Genomic DNA, 21812 nt, shown 5'->3' on the forward strand with positions numbered 1-21812 from the left:
GAGAAGGAATAGCATTTTCCTAGGACAAGCATTGATGGTGTATCTCTGCAGGGTCCTTTTAGTTTGGGGGATTTCTATCCTGTAGTTGTCAAATTTGTAGAATTCAGAACAGAACATCTGTAGCATCATGACATTTAAATAGCCATAGAGGAAAATGCCCCAGTGCTGAAAAGAATCATGAATACGGCTAGAACATAATACCAAAATTCAGTTTATCAGTCATGCCTCAAACAGGCTGATCCTGAACACTATGAAATAAAAACTCACAATTTCTAGGACTGGATGACAAAGGCTTCCTGGAAGGAATAAAGGTGATGCTCTGATGAAGTGCCTTTGTGGAGGCCCAGAGGAGCCGCTGAGGAAGGCGGTTGTCCTAGGAGCTGTGATCGTTACCAAGGGTCTTCTGCTGCCTCTTCCTTGTACTTAATATGCTGGATTATCTTGAATATTTATACTGGAGCCAGGACAGTTACTGCCACAGTGAAGCTGGTGTCAGGTCTTAGAAAAGAGTCAAGTGTGGAAGGATGTTCCTTGCAAGCCTCCAGCCTGTTGGGAGTTAAAGAGTTGCACAGGGCTACTCAAGGTTGTGGACAGAATTTGCCTACCTCTCACAGGCAGGGCTGAGAAGCTGTCATGTGACTGTGAACTATGATGAATTGTGCACAGAGGAAGGAGGCTTCTGCAGCTGTTGAGGGAGGACATGTTGAACTTGAATAGCATAACACTGGACTGCTATCTTTATTTTACCTAACTTATTTTTAATTGTAAAGCTAATGAATGCAAGTTGTAAAAAAAAAATTAGAAAATACAGTCAAACCAAAAAATATATAAATTATTCATCATTCTCCTACCTCGATATAATTGCTGTAAATATTTTGAAAATGTAGTGGATAAGAGCCTGGACTCTGGAACAGCCTGCCTGGGTACAAATCCTAGCTTACTAACTGTGAGACGTTGGGTGAGTCATTGACTTGTCTTTGCTTCAGTTTCCTCACGTGTAAAATGGGGATAGCAATGATATTTCCTTCATAGGATGGTTGTGAAGATTAAATGTGTTAGTAAACCAAACCAAACCCATTGCTGTCAAATTGATTCTGACCCATAGAGACCCTATAGGACAGAGCAGAACCGCCCAATAGGGTTTCCAAGACTGTAAACTTTACAGAAGCAGACTGCCACATCCGTCTTCCGCGGAGTGGCTGGTGAGTTCGAATCTCTACCTTCCATTTAGTAGCTGAGTGCTTAACCACTGCATCGCCAGGGCTCCTTAAATATGTTAATACATATAAATAATTTAGAACAGTGCCTGGTACAGTGTAGGCACTCAATAAGTTTGAGTTGTTGTTTTTATTATTTATTTTATTCTCTGAATCCTTTCTCCAAACTCAATTTTTTTTTTACAGAAATGGGATTTTAGTTTGCAGTTTTTTTATCCTGCTTATTTTTCATTTAGCCTTTTGTCATAAGCATCTGTACTCATCTACAGTGTGATTTTGATGGCAATTATATGCCATTATTAGGGATACTCAGTCAGTTCCTTTACATCATTTACAGCCCTTTACCTCTATAAACAACATCTTGATGGACAACTTTGTGGCTAATTCTTTGCACAGCCTCTTCTTTCTTTTTACCACAGTACTTTATAAGGGAGGATCCCTTCTTAGGAGTCACCAAGTGGAATTATATGCAGCCCAGAGTATCATGGGCACATATACATATGAGCAGTTGGAGCACGTGTGGGGAGTGACCACTGCATTATGGACTCTGCAGGACCAGACCCTTGTCAACATTTTCCTTCCTCTTTTGCAGCATTTCTCACAGCGCTTTGCCCATAGGTGGAAAATCAATAAAATGTTTATGGTAATACTGATGAACCAAACTTACTTTTCTTACATTTCTAGTTACATTAAGGAGGTTAAATCAGATCTTAAATGCTTGAGGGGGTATGGGTCACGGAGGGAAAAATCTCCACAGTATATTTAGACGGAAAACATTTGTGCTGGTCATCTTAAAAATATATATATTATTTTCCAAACAACTGTGGAATCACCTCAAATCTTTTTTTGAATGAAACTTAATATGGTTAAATGAGCAAACAGCTCACTGCAGTCCAGTGAAGGCAGCAATTCTCTCCCAGGAGACACAAGTCTGTGTCACTCTGCGAGTGAAGTCTGGCTCAGGTTATGCACATGGTGAGTTCCCAACACTTGGGAGGGATAGGATGCTGCTTCTAGTCTCCTAAACATTAGGATCCCAAGGAAAACTTGGTATTACATTCTTAGAAATGACTCGGGGCAGGGGCAAGTTCTCTGACATTTGCCTTATGTGGACCTAGATTTTAAAATGATAAGATGTCATGGAACCAGAATGTTCCAGGAGCCTTAGAGGTAGAGACCTAGACCTTTCTCTTTGGATGGTGCTTTCATGCTCTCTCAACTCTGGCCCCCTCACTCCCACCTGCTACAACCCTTCAGATCCCTGGGGACCTTTTAATAAGCTCGGCGATGTCCTTCTCACTGGGTGCCATTTTGGCAAAGCATTTAGGGAGAGGTCAGAGGCGGCAAGCTGTAGATTTCTAAGAAAGCGAGTGTTTTCAACCGTCTAGAGCAGGGGTTGGAAAACTTTTTGTGAAGGGCCAGATGGTAAATACTTTAGGCTTTGTGGATCAAAAGGTCTCTGTCACAACTGCTCAACTCTGCCATTGTAGCACAGAAGCAGCCAGAGACAATATGTGACTGTGTTTTAATAATACTTTATCTGTGGACTTTGAAATTTGACTTTCATATAATTTTCATGTGTTGGGAGATACTATTCTTTTGATTTTTTCAACAATTAAAAAGATTAAAAACTAATCTTATTTCATAGACTGTACCCGCAGTGATAGTTTTTAGTCCTCTGATCTGGTGTAGTCATTGTTTTTCTTCTGCATGTCCCTTTCTGACTGCAGCATTTCCCTCTTAGTTGTGTAATTTTTTCTTTTTTCTTTTTCTCTTTTGGAAACCTTTCTGTCTTTTCTCTCCACTAGCTGAGATTCAAATATCTTTTGTAGAACCTTTGCTTCTGGCCCTCACATAGTTCGTCAAGAAGAGCCAGAATACTTACCTGAAAGAATCATTAGGGCAAAATCAAATAATGTCCCTCTTCTCTTTTTTGTGCCCTGATTTTGTGTCCTGATATGTATTATAACCTTCATACATACAACTTGGATGTATGAACATTACAGATGGACTCTGGCAAACTGTTCTGGTTTCCTCAGCGTTCCAAGGCTCTAATAAATAGAGCGTGCAGCTTGAGTGATAGTGAGGATCTGATTTCTTAGATAAGGATATTTATATCTTTTAATAGGTTGATGCCTTGGAGTTCTGTTCTAGCATGAGATTGAGAGTTGGAAAGAGGTCTCGATAATCAATTTGGTGGCACCTCTTAGAACATTGATGTATCAGAGGGGTGTTCTGGCTGGAGTAGTAACTAGGGATGGAGATGGGGGAGTTGTAAATGTTTTGTACCACTCTATCCTCTGTGTATTTAAAATGAAGACATAATACCGATGTTCACGTGGGGAAATGTGCCTGATTCTTAGTTTTTATTTTATTTTCACTTTGATGTAATGTTCACTACATCATATGGAAACAAAGCACAAGAGAGCAGTCTCAGATTTGTGGCTCTAGCTCTAGTCGCACAGCTGCCCATCAGACCAGTTCCTGGCATTTTACTCAGTGAGGTGACAGAGGCTCAGGCTGCCTACATGATGAGATTGGTTTGGCTCGTCTGGCAGATGCAGTGATTTCTGAGAGTGCTTGTTGCAGGGACATCTGCTGCTGAGAGCAGCCATATGAAAGGCATATAGGTGGGAGGTGGAGGAGAACAAGGAATAGGAAGAGAGGAAGTTGTGTATAAGGTAGGTAAGGACCATCCTGATTACAGCTGTCAGAATTGTAAGTTAATATGGAGCTGTGAAAATAGTGTGAAGTGGTGGAAGTTGCATAGGCTTTGGAATTGCATAGATCTGGGTCTGAATCCCTGGCTCTCCTGTTTTAGCTATAAGATATTATGTGAGTTGCTTCCCTTCTTTTAGCCTGCATTTCTTCATTTGTAAAATTGGGGATAAAAACATTCTCCCGCTCTCCCACTATATGCAATTATACTACGATAAAGGTCCAAGCAGAGTTCCTGGTGTATTGGATAGCTCAGTAACTAGTAGACATTAATAATATTTATCCATGTATCTTGTTTGTTTATTTACCAGCCTTGATTGTTCTTCGCAATTTCTAATTAAATCTTATGTTCAAATAGATGCTTAATAGTGACTTAGGTAGCAGTAGCTCTTATGACCAGGATGTGAGTCCATGACAGTCAACAGGTATTTATAGATGTATGTATGAGCATCTAAATGGCACATGATAGTCGACAGGTATTTATAGATGTATGTATGAGCATCAAAATGGCACATAGGAGTGTTACTGAAATATGATCTATGGCCAATAAAATAATAAAAGAAGTACTTTATCTCATTTATAATTGAAGTAATCACAAAAGAAGACCAAAATGAGGTATCATTTCATACGCATCAGACTGGTAAAATTTTTTAAGTCTGACAGTACCAAATGTTCAGGAGAATGTAGAGTGATGTACCACTGGTAGGAGTTTAAACAGATAGAACTACTCTGGAAAAGATGGGTCAATATCTAGAAATTTGAAGATGTGCATACTCTACCTACTAGCAAATTCCACTGCTAGGTATAACCTAGAGAGAGTCTCCCATATGTAATCAGGACATGTGTTCATAGCAGCATTGTTTGTTATAGCAAACAACCTAAGTGTTCATCAAGGGGGTAAAAATGCATTGAGTTAGAGCTACATGTGGTACCCGCATAAACAGTGGTCATTGAAAACATAAAGCTGCAGAAGAACGCAAACAGAAAATCGTTTATATATATTTAGAAAGCATGGGAAACAATATTAATATATTGCTTAGGGAGAACTATATATATAAAATAAAAGTTTAAAGATAATCAAAATTATAAATACCAAATTCAGGATGGGGTTGGAAGGAGGAGGGGAATATGATTGGGGAGGTTTGCCTAAGAGTTCAAAGCCCAGCTCTACCATTTACTTACTAGCTCTGTGCTGTTAGACAAGTTTCTTAGTCTCTGTGCCTCAGTTTCATAATATGTAAAATGGGAATAATAATATTATCTACCTCACAGGATTGCTATGAGGATTAAATGAATTAATATTGGTAAAATCCTCATGATTGTACCTAGCATGTAGTAAGTACTATATAAGAGTTAGCAATTACAGTTCTTACTACATGAGTATTTTATTAATTTCTAAAATCTTAAATATTATAAATGTCATTCTTGCCCTTTGTCATTATGTAGTTGAAAAGTTAATAAAGATAGAATAATATCATCAATGTAGGAATTTCTGGATGTGGCACATAATAGTATAGCTATCATCTATTGATCCCCAAATATATTAGGTACTATGCTAAGAGCTTTACAAAAACTCATCTAATCTTTCCCTATGAGGTAGGCATTATGCCCATTTTATTGACAGGAAGACAGAGGCTTAGAAGACTGTGACCTGCCAAGGTTACATAGCTAGGGAGTAAGAAAGCCGGGCCAGAACCCGAGTGAGAGCAGTTCTAATGCTCTTGACTACTAGGCCATCCTTAATATTAGCCTCCTTTACACAGATTCTTTCTTCCTTTCTGTATTAGTCTTCCTAAACCAGGTTGTGCTATAGTAACTAGCATTCCCAAAATATTGGTGGCTTCTAATAGCAAAAATTAATTCTTACTCATGCTACATATTCATCACAGGTCAGATGGGAACTCTGTACCACATCTCCTCACTCCAGGACCCAGGAGCCCCAGACAGGGTAGCCTCCATCTCAGTCCTTGCCGGTTTCCAAGGCAAAGGAAAAGAAGGAGTGAAAGCTAGGAGAGTCTTGCACTCACAATTAAGTACTCTATCCTGGAAGTGACACCCAACACTCCCACTCATACATCATAGGTTAGAGCTGTGGTTCTCAACTGGGTGATTTTTTTCCCCAGGGGACAGTGGCAGTGTCTGGAGACATTTTTTGTTGTCACAACCTGAGTGGAGGGTGTGGGGTGTGCTACTGGCATCTGGTGGGTACAGGCCAGAGATGTTGCTAAACACCCTACAGTGCACAGGACAGCACCTACTCCCACCCTAAGCCCCCAACAAAGAAGTTTCTGGCCCAACATGTCAGTAGGGCCAAGGCTGAGAAACCCTGAGCTAGAGTTATTCACATGACTTCGCCTAAACACAAGGGGCCAGAAAGTACGTCTTCATGATGCTCTTAAGGAGGGAGACTGGAGCCCTGGTCACTCAGTGGTTAAGTGTTCAGCTGCTAACCAGGAGGTCAGTGGTTCAAACCCACTGGCCATTCTGTGGGAGAAAGATGTGGCAGTCTACTTCTGTAAAGATTTCAGCCTTGGAAACCTTGTGGGGCAGTTCTGCTGTGTCCCATACAGTTGCTATAACCTGGAATTGCCTCGACAACAGTGGAGTTTTTAGGCAATGGGTAACATATAATTAAGTAAATATGTATAGGTATATCTAAAATATCTATCTATCTATCTATATATATATATAAAATGTTCCAACTGTAATATAAAGGAGAAGTGAAAGACATATTTGTAATATACGTATTTGTAGTAAAACAGTATGCATTTCAATATATGATGGGTTTAGAGTTTTGTTTTTTGTTTTTTTTGGTTGAAAGAACCTGAATTATTTGGCAAATAATACTAATGACTATCATATATCCTCATACCTAAAAGCTCTATGAAGGTCCTTCAGAAGATGTCCATAATGGAAGATGACTATTGTTTTGACCAAACCCATCTCTGTCAAATCCATTTCAACTGAGGGTCTTCTAATACAGTCAGTTCCCCACTGAGGGGAGAGGAGCCCCCTGATCGCTGCTCTTCCTGATCAGTCTTTCTGGATCAGCACTGTGCAAAAGAAGTATATTGCAGGCCACATATGTAATTTAAAATTTTCTAGTAGCCGCATTAAAAAATAAATAAAAGGAAACAGATGAAATTAGTTTTAATGATATACATTATTAAACTCAGTATATCTAAAACATTTTCATTTCAACATGTAATCAATGAACAAAATTATTGAGATACTTCACATTCAGTTTTTTTGCACTGTGTCTTTGAAATCTGGTGTGTATTTTATACTCCCAGCATATCTCACTTCAGACTAGCCACATTTCAAGTGCTCAGTTGCCAATAGTGGTTAGTGGTTGCATTATTGGATGGTGCCCCTCAGGAGGTTCCTGGGACTCTGAGGACTGTGCACGCTGTAACCCAGAGTTGATATGTTCTAAGAGCAAGACGTTACTTCCAGGAATATCTGTCCCAGACTTCCAAAGGTGGTCTGTGCATGTTTTAGAAAGGAAGAAGGATTGGTGGTGATTGTAGTCTGTGCCATCTGACCTCCTTTTCTGTTTTTCATTGACAGGTGCCTCAGCTCCAGACATGGAGCCCAGCTATGGGGGTGGTCTCTTTGACATGGTGAAAGGAGGTGCAGGGAGGCTCTTCAGTAATCTAAAGGACAACTTGAAAGACACCCTCAAAGACACATCTTCTAGAGTTATACAATCTGTTACCAGGTGTGTACATTCTTCACAGTTAAACAAACAGAGCTCCGTGCTCCCAAAAGATTTGGTTACCTTCAACTGCTTGTCTGGCTCGAAGGTTGTGACATTTGTGATGTAATTACACAGGAGCTGCGACCATACATCTGGTCGGCTGCAGAATGTCATGTAGCCATAAAGTTGAACCCTTTAGAAGTTACAAATGCAGCTGGGAGAACTCGTTGGAGTACAGAGGTTGCCATCACAGGCTTTAGCATCAAATATCCTGGGTTCTAATGTGATACCTATGAATTAGAATCAACTTGATGGCACACAACAACAACAGTGTGATATCTGCCTTTGTTAGCCATGTGACCAATGGCAAGTTAATTAACCTCTCTGAACTTTACTCTTAACCTTTGATAGGATTTGTCTTTGGGTGGTTGTGAGGATTAAATGAGATAATACACAAGCACTCAGAAGAAGCAATACTCATGAACTGTAGTCACAACATAACTTTGGTTTTGTATCCTACTATCCTTTTAACATTTATTTAGGGGGAGACATTCACTACCCTTCTACTAAGTAAAAATTCTGGCAAACAGGCCACATGAATTCTTTTTTATTTATAGGTATTAGAAAGTTTTATGTCATTTTAAGTTACAGTTAAGCAATCTTAAATCAGAAATTCAAATATCAAATCCAATATATTAATCCATATTTTAGTCTTTATTGAAAGGTAGAAATTATCCCTTACCTTTAATTCCCAATTAGGGCCTGGTGGGCAGAAAAAAGGTATCCTTTGTTCTTTCTCATTCACTTCCTCCCCTACTCCTTAGCTGCTCACACTTCTCGGAGATTTCCATGAAGGCAGAGAGGGTGGAACAATGTGTTAATCAATAAGCCACGTTTTCTATTCTGAGATTGATTCTGTTTATGAAGTCACATCTAAAGAGGGCACTGGAATGTGCCTGTGGGTGTGGTAGAGTTACCTTCCTGAGGACGAGGGCTGTCTTTTCTCAACAACCCTTGAGAGAGAGGCTTCAGGGGAGTCAAAATATGGCACAGTGGTTAAGAGCCATGGCCAAATCCACCAGCCACTCCTTGGAAACCCTATGGGGTGGTTCTACTCTGTCCTGTAGGGTCTCTATGAGTCAGAATAAACTCAACCGCAGTGGGTTTGGGTTTTTTTTTTTTTTTTTTGGGTGGGACAGAAGTATCACAAGTCATGATGTACAGGTGGCTAAGGCAGAAATATTTTGGGATATTTGAATCATGTTAATGAGTGTCCTTTCCTTTCTTGCTTTTAGCTACACGAAGGGAGATTTAGACTTCACTTACGTTACTTCAAGAATTATTGGTAAGTCTCTCATATTTAGTAATTACTCAATAGCTCAGCTTTAAATTGATGCCCATAGTGACAGTGGACCTGTTTAACCTCTTTTCTTTCTGTATGACCCCTCCTAGTGATGTCCTTTCCTCTGGACAGTGTTGACATAGGATTCAGGAATCAGGTTGATGACATCCGAAGCTTTTTGGATTCCAGACATCTTGACCACTACACAGTGTACAATCTGTCGCCCAAGTCTTATCGAACTGCCAAGTTTCACAGCAGGGTAAGGAATTTTAGACCTGCGATCAGTTTTCAAGACATCACAGGGTATTTTCCACCTTAAGAGTTAGCCTCAAAGCCTTAGGTTTATGAAGCTGAAAAGCTATAAACTCTGGACACTTCTGTCCACAAAATATTTATTAGGCTCTTACAAGATATTCTGAAGATTTGCCTTGGATAAGGATATATTCAGGAAAGTTTGTCTGTCAATAAAATCAGGACAATTAGTACTATCTAATTTAGGGCTTCAGTCAGTTGGTATCTGGGTGCTCAGTTGTTAGGGTACAACTCTTGTTGTTCATGAGGCTCACATTAAAGGCTGAACTGCTGGGTAGGGCACTTGGCTACTCTTACGCTGTATCACTAGTTACGCTTTATTCTTGCTGCTGTTGTTAGCTGCCATTAACTCAGCTCCTGACTTATGAAGAACCCGTGCACAATGGAAGGAAATGCTGCCTGGTCCTGTGCCATCCCCATGATCTGTTGCAGATCGAACCATTGTGATCCATAGGATCTTCACTGACTGATTTTTGGAAGTAGATCTCCAGGCCTTTCTTCTGAGTCTGACTTAGTCTGGAAGCTCCTCTCTCTTAGTCAGCTCAGCATCATAGCAACATACAAGCCACCCTACCACTGGTGGCGGTGGTGGGGGTGGTGACTGCACGTGAGGTGCATTGGCTAGGAATTGAGCCAAGGTCTTTCACGTGGAAGGTGAGAATTCTACCACTGAGCCCCCAGTGCCCTTCCTTATTGCTCGTTGGGCATCAAGATGAGACAGTGTGGCTAGATCAGTACAGACACACCAGTGTTAACGGAAATATATTTTGGACATTCAGTAAAGGTGCCCTTTTCATAAGGGAAGGGTACTACTTGAACAGTGTTCATACTATAGGTTTGCTACTGCTTCTAATAATAATAGTGAGAGCAGCAGCCAGTATTTATAGAAAATTTACACTGTGTCAAGAACTTTACATGCAATATCTGATTTAGTTCTCTCAACAGTTCTCTGAGGTAGGTGAAGAAACTGAGGCACAGACAGATAAGTTAACTTGCCCAAGATCACACAACTACTAAGTGGCTTAAGGCTTGTGTTTTCAGCCATTGTCCTAGGCTGACCGTATTACGTGGAAAAGCTGGACTACCCATTTAAAGAGCTTTTTGAACTAGACAGAATTATTCCTTGTTTCAGGCTGGTTAAGGAGCTATGAAAGCTAGCCAGGTTTGAATCTGAGCTGAGCCTGATATTTCTGGCCACTAGATTCTTGATTTACTCACAACAATAAGGCTTTTTCTCTCTCACAAACATCTTCAAATAATTTTGACTTTGCCTTTAGATATGATTGGGTTCTGCAACTACATCTGGGTCTGTTAAGAAAGAGAAAGGGTTTTCTACATATGAACCCTTTAAATTAAAAGTAAAACTTGATGTCAGATATACAGAATGATAGCTGGTGCCCACGCCTTCTGTCTAGGGTCTAAGCTTCACATCTTTGATGTTGGAGCACGTTTTGCTCCAAATTCCAGTTACCACTGGTAATCTCTGGGCATCAGTTTCCATATCTGTAAGAACCACAAGAAGGTTGATCTGTATGCTTTCTAGGACCCCTTCCTGCTCTAATGTTCAGTAAAATAAGGGATAGTTCTTTTAAAAACTGTTTCCTCAGATTGTTCCTAGAACAGGCAAGATGTAGCCAGTAGTTCTTAAACTTTAGTATTCATCAGAATCACTTAGAGGACTTGTTAAATACAGATTGCTGGGCCCCAGCCCCAGTGTTTCTGATTCAATAGGACAAGGATGGAACCCAAAAAAATGGAACCCATTAACGTTGAGTCAAATCTGACTCATAGTGACCCTGTAGGACAGAGTAGAACTGCCCCATAGAGCTTCTAAGGCTGTAAATCTCTACGGAAGCAGACTGCCGCATCTTTCTCCCACTGAGCGCCTGGTGCATTCAACCCCCTGACCTTTTGGTTAGCAACCAAGCGCTTTAACCACTGTGCCACCAGGGCTTCTAAGGGTGGGACAAGAATCTACATTTCTACAAAGTTTCCAGGTGCTGCTGCCCTGGGACCATCCTTTGAGAAATTCTGATGTAAGCATTCTGAACTGATTTAGTCTAAATTGACCTTTTGCAGTGGAGATTTTAATGCAGCTCTTTAAAATCTCACAGAATAAACTATTCTTCCAACTTTTATTCCATCCATTACATAATTTAGAGCAAGTGAATTAACATCAGACAGAAATGTGAGTAGATATTGTGTTTCTAACTATGATGCAAATTCTTTTGAATTGATTTTTCTTGTGTGGAGACTCAGTCAATACCATAATTTTCATAAATGAAGGAACATGGAACATGGATATCCTGCATAGTATTTCATAGAAATATTATATGATCTTGAAAGATCTATGATATTCTGGAACATTTCCCCACAAAATTAAATAAAAATATAATATTATAGAAGTAGTCATACATAAGAAGATGTCTTTCTGTATAATATAGTCCCCAACTTATGATGTATTTGAGTTGCGACAAAGGGCACTTAACCATCATTCCTTTTTTTTTGTAAATCTTATCGTTAGTATTATGTACTACATACAGTGTTGCAACGTGTAATTTACTGATGTTATCATTCTCAGAAAAAATGTGTCCAACCCCCAAAGACAAAGAAAGATCAGATTTATAAAGATACTGATAATATAAGGCAATAAGAATGAAAACTAAAAAAAAAAAAAAAAAAAAAGGCATTCGACTTCAGAACTGACATATGATGGAGTGGTATCTCTGTAAAGGTATCACTCCATTAAAGATCTTCACTCTGAAAAGATATCTTTAAAGAAAGGTATCTATGACGTAACAAAGATTTTGTCACTTGACTTGCTTTTTCCAAAGGAACCTGGAATTACATATTGTACCCTGGGCTGCTCTCATTTGCTCTGGCAGAGCAGGTAGCATGTTTATTTTATTTGCTGCCTGGAACAGTGCCTTGGCGTGGCTAATAGGTGTTTCTGAAAAGGATAAATATGCCAAGAATTATTAGACAATGTAGATATAACATAAATACTTTGTTCTTGTTCTCAAGGCACTTAAACCTAGTTGAGAGAGAACCCAGGACATTCTAAAGGCAAACACACATAGTATTTACAATACCTGCCGAGGGAGATTAGTGAAGGGAGACACAGTGAGAGCGGGGCCTTAAAACATGAGTAGGACTTGTGTAGGTGAAAGTAGAGGGGCTGTTTCTTGTTCATCAAACTGTAGAATGTGTCTTAGGAGGCTCTTCATGAACTGGCCTCTGCTTGCTCTTTTACTTCATCTTTCGCTGCTCTCCATCACCCAAGCACCGTAAGATCCCACCAGGAGAACACGCGTGCACACACGTCCTCAAACGTGCATGCTTGTACGTGTGCGTGCAATCACATACGGTCTCTGCATGAGCTTCTCCCTCTCCCTAAAAAGTCAACCATACCAACCTTAGCTCCACCACTTCATTATTAGCCTAATTTCACTAAGGTGGTAATTTCCACATGCCACAAGTTTTTCCAGTTCTATCCCCTAAAACACAGGGTTGTAGTACGTTTTTAGTTCCTCTCAGGATAGTCCTAGAACTTGGCAGAATGGAACTGGACCTTCTGACCTGGCTCCTTCAACCCTTGTATCTCAGGAAGACAGTCCCAGAGTCTTAGTATCTTCATCTTAGCTCTGTTTTCTGACTTGACCGTATCTCTGTTCGTGGGCACTGGTGGTTAAGTGGTGGAATTCTCACTTTCCAGGCAGGAAACCTGGGTTCGATTCTCCACCAGTGTCCCTCACCTGTCTGTCAGTGGAGGTTTGTGCATTGCTATGATGCTGAACAGGTTTCAGCAGAGCTCTCAGACTGTAATGGACTAGGAAGAAAGGTCTGGTGATCTACTTCCAAAAATCAGCAAGTGAAAACCCTATGAATCACAATAGTCAGATCCACAACCGATCATGGGGATGGCACAGGACCGGGCAGTGTTTTGTTCCTCTGTGCATGGGGTTGCCGTAAATCGGGGTACAGTTGATGGCAGCTAACAACAACACATCTCCCTTCAAGCCGCTAGTCCTTTCTTTTTGCAGCGCTAACACTGTGAATTGATTTGTATCTCGTCCTTACTTTTCTTAGAAAATGTCTCTTTGTTCTCAGGTTCTAGTCCCTGAGGACTAGAACTGTTTTTTCCTACTTTCAGTTTAAGTTAGCAATTAAACCTCATTTTAATAAATGTAGATAGGAAGAGTCTTCCATAAATACCAGTGTTGGAGGACCAAACGTGGGACTAATTTTATTTCCACACTCACGGGAATCCAACTCTGTCTGTTTCATATACCTCTGTGCCTTGAAACCTGAACTCAGTCACTTTACATTTTGATGATGGGAGTGTTTGTGTGTTGGAGGGCGTGGGAGATGGCTGCAGAGACAAGCTGTTTCTGGGAAGATTTTACTATGTTGAGGTAAATTGGCCTAGCAGCGCTTATGAAAATATCTGTCCCTAAAGTTCTTAAATCCTGATTAATACTATCCCAGTGGCACTTTGCCTAGCTGGGAAGGACAGTATGCTGAAGGTGCCATGTTAGTAGCATAGAAAAAATAAGCCCAGCTGTGTCTTTATATGTATTGTTTTATTTACATATATATATATATATATAATTATATAATATACATATATATAATTATATATATACAATAGTATATATTATTGTGGTAATACTGTATTTTTACGAAAATAACGTGTGCCTTATACATTTATTTTCCAACCATGCTCTCCCCCCACGAAGTATTTTTGTGTGTTATGCTAATTTTTTTTTTACAACAATGTGTAAAACAATTGGCCTAGCAGCGCTTATGAAAATACCTCTTGGCGGGAGAGCACAGTTGGCAAACAAACGTAGAAGATGCATGTTACTTGCATAAAAATACAAAATATATACATGTTGTTGTTGTTAGGTGCCATCAAGTCGGTTCTGCCTCACAGAGACCCTGTGTACAACAGAATGAAACACTGCTTAGTCTTGGGCCATCCTCATAATCATTGCTGTGTTTTAGCCCATTTTTGCAACCACTGTGTCACTCCATCTTGTTGAGGGTCAAATTCTTTTTCGCCGTCCCTGTACTTTACCAAGCATAATGTCTTTCTCCAGGGACTGGTCCCTCCTGATAACATGCCTGAAGTATGTAGGATGACAACTCCCCCTCCTCGCTTCTAAGGAGCATCCTGGCTATACTTCTTCCAAGTCAGATTTGTTCTTTTTTTCTGGCAGTCCATAGTATATTCTGTATTCTTCACCAACACCATAATTCGAATACATCAATTTTTCTTTGGTCTTCCTTATTCATTGTCCAGCTCTTGCACACATACGAGGTGATTGAAAATACCATGGCTTGGGTCAGGTGCACCTTAGTCCTGAAAGTGACATCTTTGCTTTTTAACACTTTAAAGAGGTTGTTTGCACCAGATTTGCCCAATGCAGTGCATCGTTTGATTTCTTGACTGCTGCTTTCATGGGTATTGATTGTGGATCCAAGTAAAATGAAATCCTTGATAACTTCAGTTTTTCTCCATTTATCATGATGTTGCTTATTGGTCCAGTTGTGAGGATTTTTGTTTTCTTTAGCTGAGGTGCAATCCATACTGAAGGCTGTGGTCTTTGATCTTCATCAGTAAGTGCTTCAAGTCCTCCTGGCTTTCAGCAAGCAAAGTTGTGTCATCTGCATTTTGCAGGTTGTTAATGAGTCTTCCTCCAATCCTGATGCTGCGTTCTTCATGTAAGTCCAGCTTGTCTGATTATTTGCTCAGCATACAGATTGAATAAGTATGGTGAAAGGATACAACCCTGAAGCACACCTTTCCTGATTGTAAACCATGCAGTAGCCCCTTGTTCTGTTCGAACAACTGTTTCTTGGTCTATGTACAGGTTCCCCGTGAGCACAATTAAGTGTTCTGGAATTCCCATTCTTCACAGTGTTATCCATTTGATCAACACAGTCAAATGCCTTTGGATAGTCAATAAAATACAGGAAAACATCTTTCTGGTATTCTCTGCTTTCAGCCAAGATCCATGCAATATCAGCAGTGATATCCCTTGTTCCACATCCTCTTCTGAATCAGGCTTGAATTTCTGGCAGTTTCCTGTCAATGTACTGCTGCAACCATTTTTAAATTATCTTCAGCAGAATTTTACTTGCATGTGATATTAATGATGTTGTTCAATAATTTCCACATTCTGTTGGATCACCTTTCTTTGGAATGGGCACACATATGGATCTCTTCCAGTAGGTTAGCCAGGTAGCTATCTTCCAGATTTCTTGACATGGACAAGTGAATGCTTCCAGCGTTGCATCCGTTTGTTGAGACCAAACATCTCAATCGGTATTCCATCAATTCCTAGAACTTTGTTTTTTGCCAGTGCCTTCAGTGCAGCTTGGACTTCTTCCTTCAGTACTACTGATTCTTGATCATATGCTACCTCCTGAAATGGTTGAACGTCAGCCCGTTCTTTTGGTACAGTGATTCTGTATTCCTTCCATCTTCTTTTGACGCTTCCTGCGTCGTTCAATATTTTGCCCATAGAATCTTTCAATATTGCAACTCGAGGCTTGAATTTTTTCTTCCTTTCTTTCAGCTTGAGAAATACCTAGCATGTTCTTCCCTTTTGATTTTCTAACTCCAGACCTTTGCATATTTCATTATAATACCTTACTTTGTCTTCTCAAGGCACCCTTTGAAATCTTCTGTTTAGCTCTTTTACTTCATTTCTTTCTTTTGCTTTAGCTACTGTATGTTCAAGAGCAAGTTTCAGAGTCTCTTCTGACATCCATTTTGGTCTTTTCTTTCTTTTCTGTCTTTTTAATGACCTTTTGCTTTTTTCATGTATGATGTCCTTGATGTCATTCCACAGCTCATCTAGTCTTCGATTATTAGTGTTTAATGTGTCAAATCTATTCACGAGAGGTCTCTGAATTCAGGTGGAATATACTCAAGGTCGTACTTTGGCTTACGTGGACTTATTTTCATTTTCTTTATATATATATATTATATACACATATGTATATTCATTTATTTATTTATGTTAATAATAAATAATATTTGTATTTATATATGTTATATATATATTTGACAGCTCAACAATTTTACATGTATAATTCAGTGACATTGATTACTTTCATCATGCTGTGCAACCATTATCATTATCCTTTTCTCAATTATTTCACCAACATTGATAGAAACTCAGTGCCCCCTAAGCAATAACTCCCCCTTTCCCTCTCTTTCCCACTTCTGGTAGCCACTAATAAGCTTTGGTCTCTATACATTTGCCTGTTTCATATAAGTGGTATCATAATATTTGTCTTTATTTTGCTCAGCATAATGTTTTCAGGGTTCATCCATGTTGTGGCATGTATCAGGACTTCGTTTATCTTTATGGCTGAGTAATTTTCCACTGTATGTATATACCACATTTTGTTTATCCATGCATCTGTTGATGGACTTTTAAGTTATTTCCACCTTTTGGCTATCATGAATAGTGCTGGTTTCTGTTCGTGTTCAGGTTTCTGTTTGAATTCTTGATTTCAATTCTTTCAGGTATGCTATACCCAGGGCCCAGCTGGGTCTTTTAGACTCTTCCATGATGTTGACAATTTCTAAACCATATAATCTTGTAGGATTTTTTTCCCTTTTTGTTAAAACTTCATTTTTTAAAGAGATATTATCAACTTGGGCTTCTTAAAGGGCCCATGATTATTTGGAGAACACCCTGGTTTTTTTTTTTTCTTTTTTCTCTTTTTCCTTCCAGAGTTCACCAGAGAGGTTGCTGTAGCTCCCACTTGCTTCTGATTTGGTTCCTTGGTTGGGGAAGGAGGATGGCTGTAGACAGTGACTTTACAGCCAGTATTTCCGTCTCTGCTTCTGCCACCATGTGTCAGTGTCAAGACAGGAAAATTGGTTTAGAAAAAAATCACTGGCTGGGGAGCCAGAGGACCAGGGAGTGTAGTGGCAATTCCCCACATTCTGATTCTGTGGCCTTTGGTGAATTGAATGTCTTAAACTTGCTAAAATACAGCCATGACTTGAAGCCATAACTACCACACAAATGCAAGATAGAATTACAGTTAGTAACCAATCACCAGACAGCATGGTCTACTGGAAAGGACACAATATTTTTTAATTGTTATTTTTTGAGGTGAAATTCACGTAATATACATGAAATTGAAACTTTTAAAAAATACCCTAGGTTTACATCTCAACTCTGCCTCTTCCTGGGCAAGTCACATCCCCTCTTCTGAGCCTCCTGTCTAAGGGGGGATGACAATAAGAGCACCTATTTCACAAGTACTCTTAAAAGATTTTTCTGTAGGTTTGTTGTAAGGAACAAGTTTAATAACAGTGTTTGGCTTAAACGTTCAGTAAGTGGTAGCCGTTATTAACAGATAATAATAAAATGCCACAATAAATGGTTCACTGAAATACCTCTGTCCTGTAAAAGGAGTATTAGATCCTTAAACCACCAGAGTATGGCACTTAAGTCTGATTTTCTCTATAGCACCTTTTTCTATTATGCTCAGCAAGCGGGATGCTTCTGCCATGCAGATTATCTCCTGCTTGGGGAGATGAAGAGATGAAAATTGAATGGCATCCAGCCCTGGTTATGTTTTGGCATCTTTTCCCACTGGTGGTATCATGGCAGCCTTGTAATCCATATGGTGTTCTCTGATGCTCAGCGACTCCAGGAGGTGTTCAGAGAGAATGAAGACGGCATCGTAAAGTGTCACATACTAAGGATTGTGCTTATTGCATGAAGCTGTGAACCCCAGAGAGCTACAAAAATAGCTTGCTGTGATTGAATTTCTGCTTTTTATTTTTTTGGTTTTGTTTATGCATTAATGTCCCGCCCTCCCCTTTTAGACAGAGCACATGCCTTTAAAAAATTCTAATTGTATGTTTGCTCAATGGTGTGTAATTATATATCAAGTAAATATATAATTAGGGAGTACTTTAAATTAATATTATTTACTTGATTGGTTTAATGATTCTGGAGCTATTAGCCTATTGTGCTAAGGATAACTTATCCAATTTTTAGCTGAGAATCATTAAACAAATTGACATTTGGCATGTGTGGAAGGGTAACATACTGTTTTAAAAATGTTATTTAAAAAATTATTGCCTGAGAAAACAAGTTGCTTATACTTTCATACAGTTGCAATCTGAGAAACAATGAAATTGATTCACCTGTTCCTTGTTTAAGATACTGCACATGACGACAAATCTTATTATAAGAAGGAGTGGCAAATGGGGTTCATTCCTGAGCACCCACCTTATGACCAACACGTGGACACTGGACACTGTGTCAATGAAGAGGTTATGGCCTCTCTTCTCATGGAGCTCGTTGTCTAGAGGGAAGACAGAGATAAACAGTTGATTTGAATGTAACGAGAATCAAGCTAGTATTTATTATGTTTACATTGTGCTACTTAATTCTTACAACAGTCATATAATGCTGATTTGCACTTCACACACAGAGAATTGAGGCTCTGAGAGGTTAGCAACTTGCTTAAGGTTGATCAGGTAATCAGTGGAGAGAGCCAAGGTGAAAACCCAGGCTGTGACCTTAACGGTGTTGTTACTGATGAAGAAGCTTCAATAGATGTAAATGGTCTAGTGTGGGGGTACAAAGATATGTAAGCCTTTCTGCCTGGGGGTATTAGAGAAATTGTCAGAGGCAAGAGAGCAGTTGAGCTTGGGTTCTGAAGGATAAGTAGGAGTTTACCAAGGGATGAAGAGAAAGAAAACATTGCAGATACGGAGCAGATTGTATAAATGTGTATTTTGTAGTTCCTCTGAAGGCAAAATTTATCTTCCCAATTATTCTTTTTTAAAAAACCAGTAATTCATTTTCGTTCCTTCGGAACATGTTAATGGGGAATCTGTTTGGGAGTAAGGAACGAGTCAGAAACACCTCTGAACCATGTTGAGTAAAAGAGGCAAGCTGTTAATGGAGTTTAAATTGACAGAGGCCCAGTACTAGGTCACCCTGGATTGCTTGGTAGCTATGCCAAGCATTTAAACTACTTTGTTTAATAAACCACACCTGTCATTTCCAAAGGTCTAGGAAATGAGTATCCTGGAAGATTCTTTGCCACCACCCCACAGTCATCTGGTAGAAAAATAGTTACAAATTAACCGAAAGGAATGAAATTGAAGAAAGACCTCCGCAAGTTTGCTTTTACATGTCAGTTTGACAGAGACCACAGATAGTTTCCCTTTCATAGTTTGATGAGTTATTACTTGGTTATTGGAAAAGGGCCAGCCAAAGAGATTCCTCCTGCCTCCCTTTTCCTGCTGTCAAACAAAGGAATTTGAGACATTTGGGTTTCTTAGGCTTGTGGTGGTAGTGTTGCAGAGCACTTTCTGATGGAGCCATCCACCTAAAACCGTTCTTTATCAGAACGCTCTACTCAGTTAATGGCACCTCCTTTCACTGAGCTCTACAAGATGGAAAACTGGTAGTCATCCTTGACTCTTCCCCCCAACTCTCTCTGAAGTATGCCCCTTCACACACACGTACTGCCACCATGTACTCAGTCTCTGAGTCCTATGTACAGGTATTCCACCTCCTCTTTATCTCTTAAATCCCTCTGATCTTTTTTACCCCATGGCCACTTAACTTATCTAAGCCACCGTCATCCTTTACTCATGTCATTCACATCCATCCTCCATACTGGAGTTTGAGAGATCTTTGGAAAAGGCAGATCTGAGAGTCACTCTCTTTCTTCACCCTTTTGTGCCTGGTGGTACATATAGTGACCATGGGTTTTTCAGCTTCTGGGGTTTCGTGGGAAGCTTTTGTACCATTGACAGCGCATGTTGCTGCAAGGCAGGGGCCTTTATGACTATTTGAAACCAAAGAAACGGGCGTGTGCCACAGATTACTGTTTTTACAGTGTATTGTATGAAGTGTCTGAATATTTGGTAAGAAAAATAAGAATTCTGAACATTTTAATTTTTTACATATATGTACCAATAGACGCCAGTGGATACTCTGGGGGTAATTAGTGGTACTTCATATGTGCCACTAAACACTTAGGGTAGGCTTGTGGGAGGGGGCAAGAAAAAAAATCCGTACTGTAAAAACTCAAACCTGTTGCCGTCGAGTTGATTCCAACTCATAGCGATCCTATAGGACAGAGTAGAACTGCCCCATAGGGTTTCCAGGTATTGGCTGGTGGATTCAAACTGCCGACCTTTCGGTTAGTAGCTGAGCTCTTAACCACTACACCACCAGGGCTCCAAATCCGTATTACCTACCAAAAATTCAGACACACTCAGTGATTCAGCATGCTTCCATTAATGAAAACACATTGTGTCAACAAAAAATTCAAGCAGAAAATAATTGGGTCACCAAAGCTTTAAATGCTTCTCCCAGCTCCTTACAAGCTACAAGGCCTGGTGTGATCTGACCCCACTGTTCTACACTCTCACCTTTCTGGGTTTCATTCATATTTTTCAAGCATAGCCAGCTTTATCTGATCTCAGGGCTTTGCATTGGCAGTTACTTAGTAAAATGATAATGTTAATAATAATAGCAACATTTATGGATTACTCTGTGTGTGCCAGACACTAAGCATATCCCTTTAAGTTCATTATGATTTAATGCCCACAGCACTGGGAGGGAGGGAGGTATCGTTAGCCATATTTTATGAAGAAAGACTTACAGAGGTCACAAACTTTGCCCAAGTCCAAGCTGCTCCATATAGTTTTAGTTAAATTAATAAATATCTAGTCGATTGGGTCTTGTACCTTTTTGAAGCAAGTGATCATTTTAACCAGTATGCTGTGGTAGCACTAGGACAGGATTGGTATTCAGAAGAGCTGGGTTGCAGTGACCAGTGGTGTGTCTTTGGACAAAACTACCTCTGATAGTCAGTCTTCTCATCTGCGAAAGGGGGATCATACTAACATCTGACTTATGTAATTGTGTGGATCAGAGCCAAGCAGCATCCCCGGAGCATAGTCAATACTCTGTCATATACTAAGTAATATGTGTGTGAAATGAACGAATATAGATGCCCCCGTAGAGGGGTCTCCATTGAAAGAGAAAGAAATAAGAGTGCCTCCCAAACCTGCCTTTGGCTTTCTGTGCAGCACGTTTCATGTTACCCCGAGAGCTGAGATAAAATTAGAGCTAATGCAAGATTTATAAGATAATCCTATAATTAAACATCTAGTAGGCAGGTCAAAACATTTTACAGTTAATAGAAATTAAGTTCTATGTAATGTTAGAGAATTTTTAAAAACCTATATATGTACTTTAAATGGTAGCTTAATTTAAAATGTGTTTTCCCACATTTATTGAAACAGAATCTTTTAATTAAAAATTTGCTGTATTACCTAAAGGAGACTGGAGAAACCTCGAGAGTATGGCCCCCAGACACCCTTTTAGCTCAGTGGTGAAGTTACCTCCAAGGTTCACTGTTCAGCCTGGGAGTGGACAGTCCTGTAAAACCAAATGAGACTAACGAGGTGCAGGAGTCCAGTGACAAGGGCCAGAAGGCAGAAGGGGACAAG

The 21812-nt window shown here is 39.7% G+C and overlaps 1 protein-coding gene across 2 annotated transcripts in view; it reads left to right on the top strand.

Moving 5' to 3' along the window:
• The window catches only part of DNAJC6 (DnaJ heat shock protein family (Hsp40) member C6), a 148772-nt gene that overhangs the window by 95372 nt on the left and 31588 nt on the right, over positions 1-21812 (top strand). For both annotated transcript variants that reach the window (XM_004369024.1, XM_004369022.2), the window contains exons 2-4: positions 7506-7656; positions 8931-8980; positions 9088-9236. In XM_004369024.1, coding sequence (XP_004369081.1) covers positions 7506-7656; positions 8931-8980; positions 9088-9236 — 350 coding nt within the window. The remainder of the gene's footprint in view (positions 1-7505; positions 7657-8930; positions 8981-9087; positions 9237-21812) is intronic.

Source organism: Trichechus manatus, unplaced genomic scaffold (genome assembly GCF_000243295.1).
Source record: "Trichechus manatus latirostris isolate Lorelei unplaced genomic scaffold, TriManLat1.0 scaffold00003, whole genome shotgun sequence".
Lineage (NCBI taxonomy): Eukaryota > Metazoa > Chordata > Mammalia > Sirenia > Trichechidae > Trichechus > Trichechus manatus.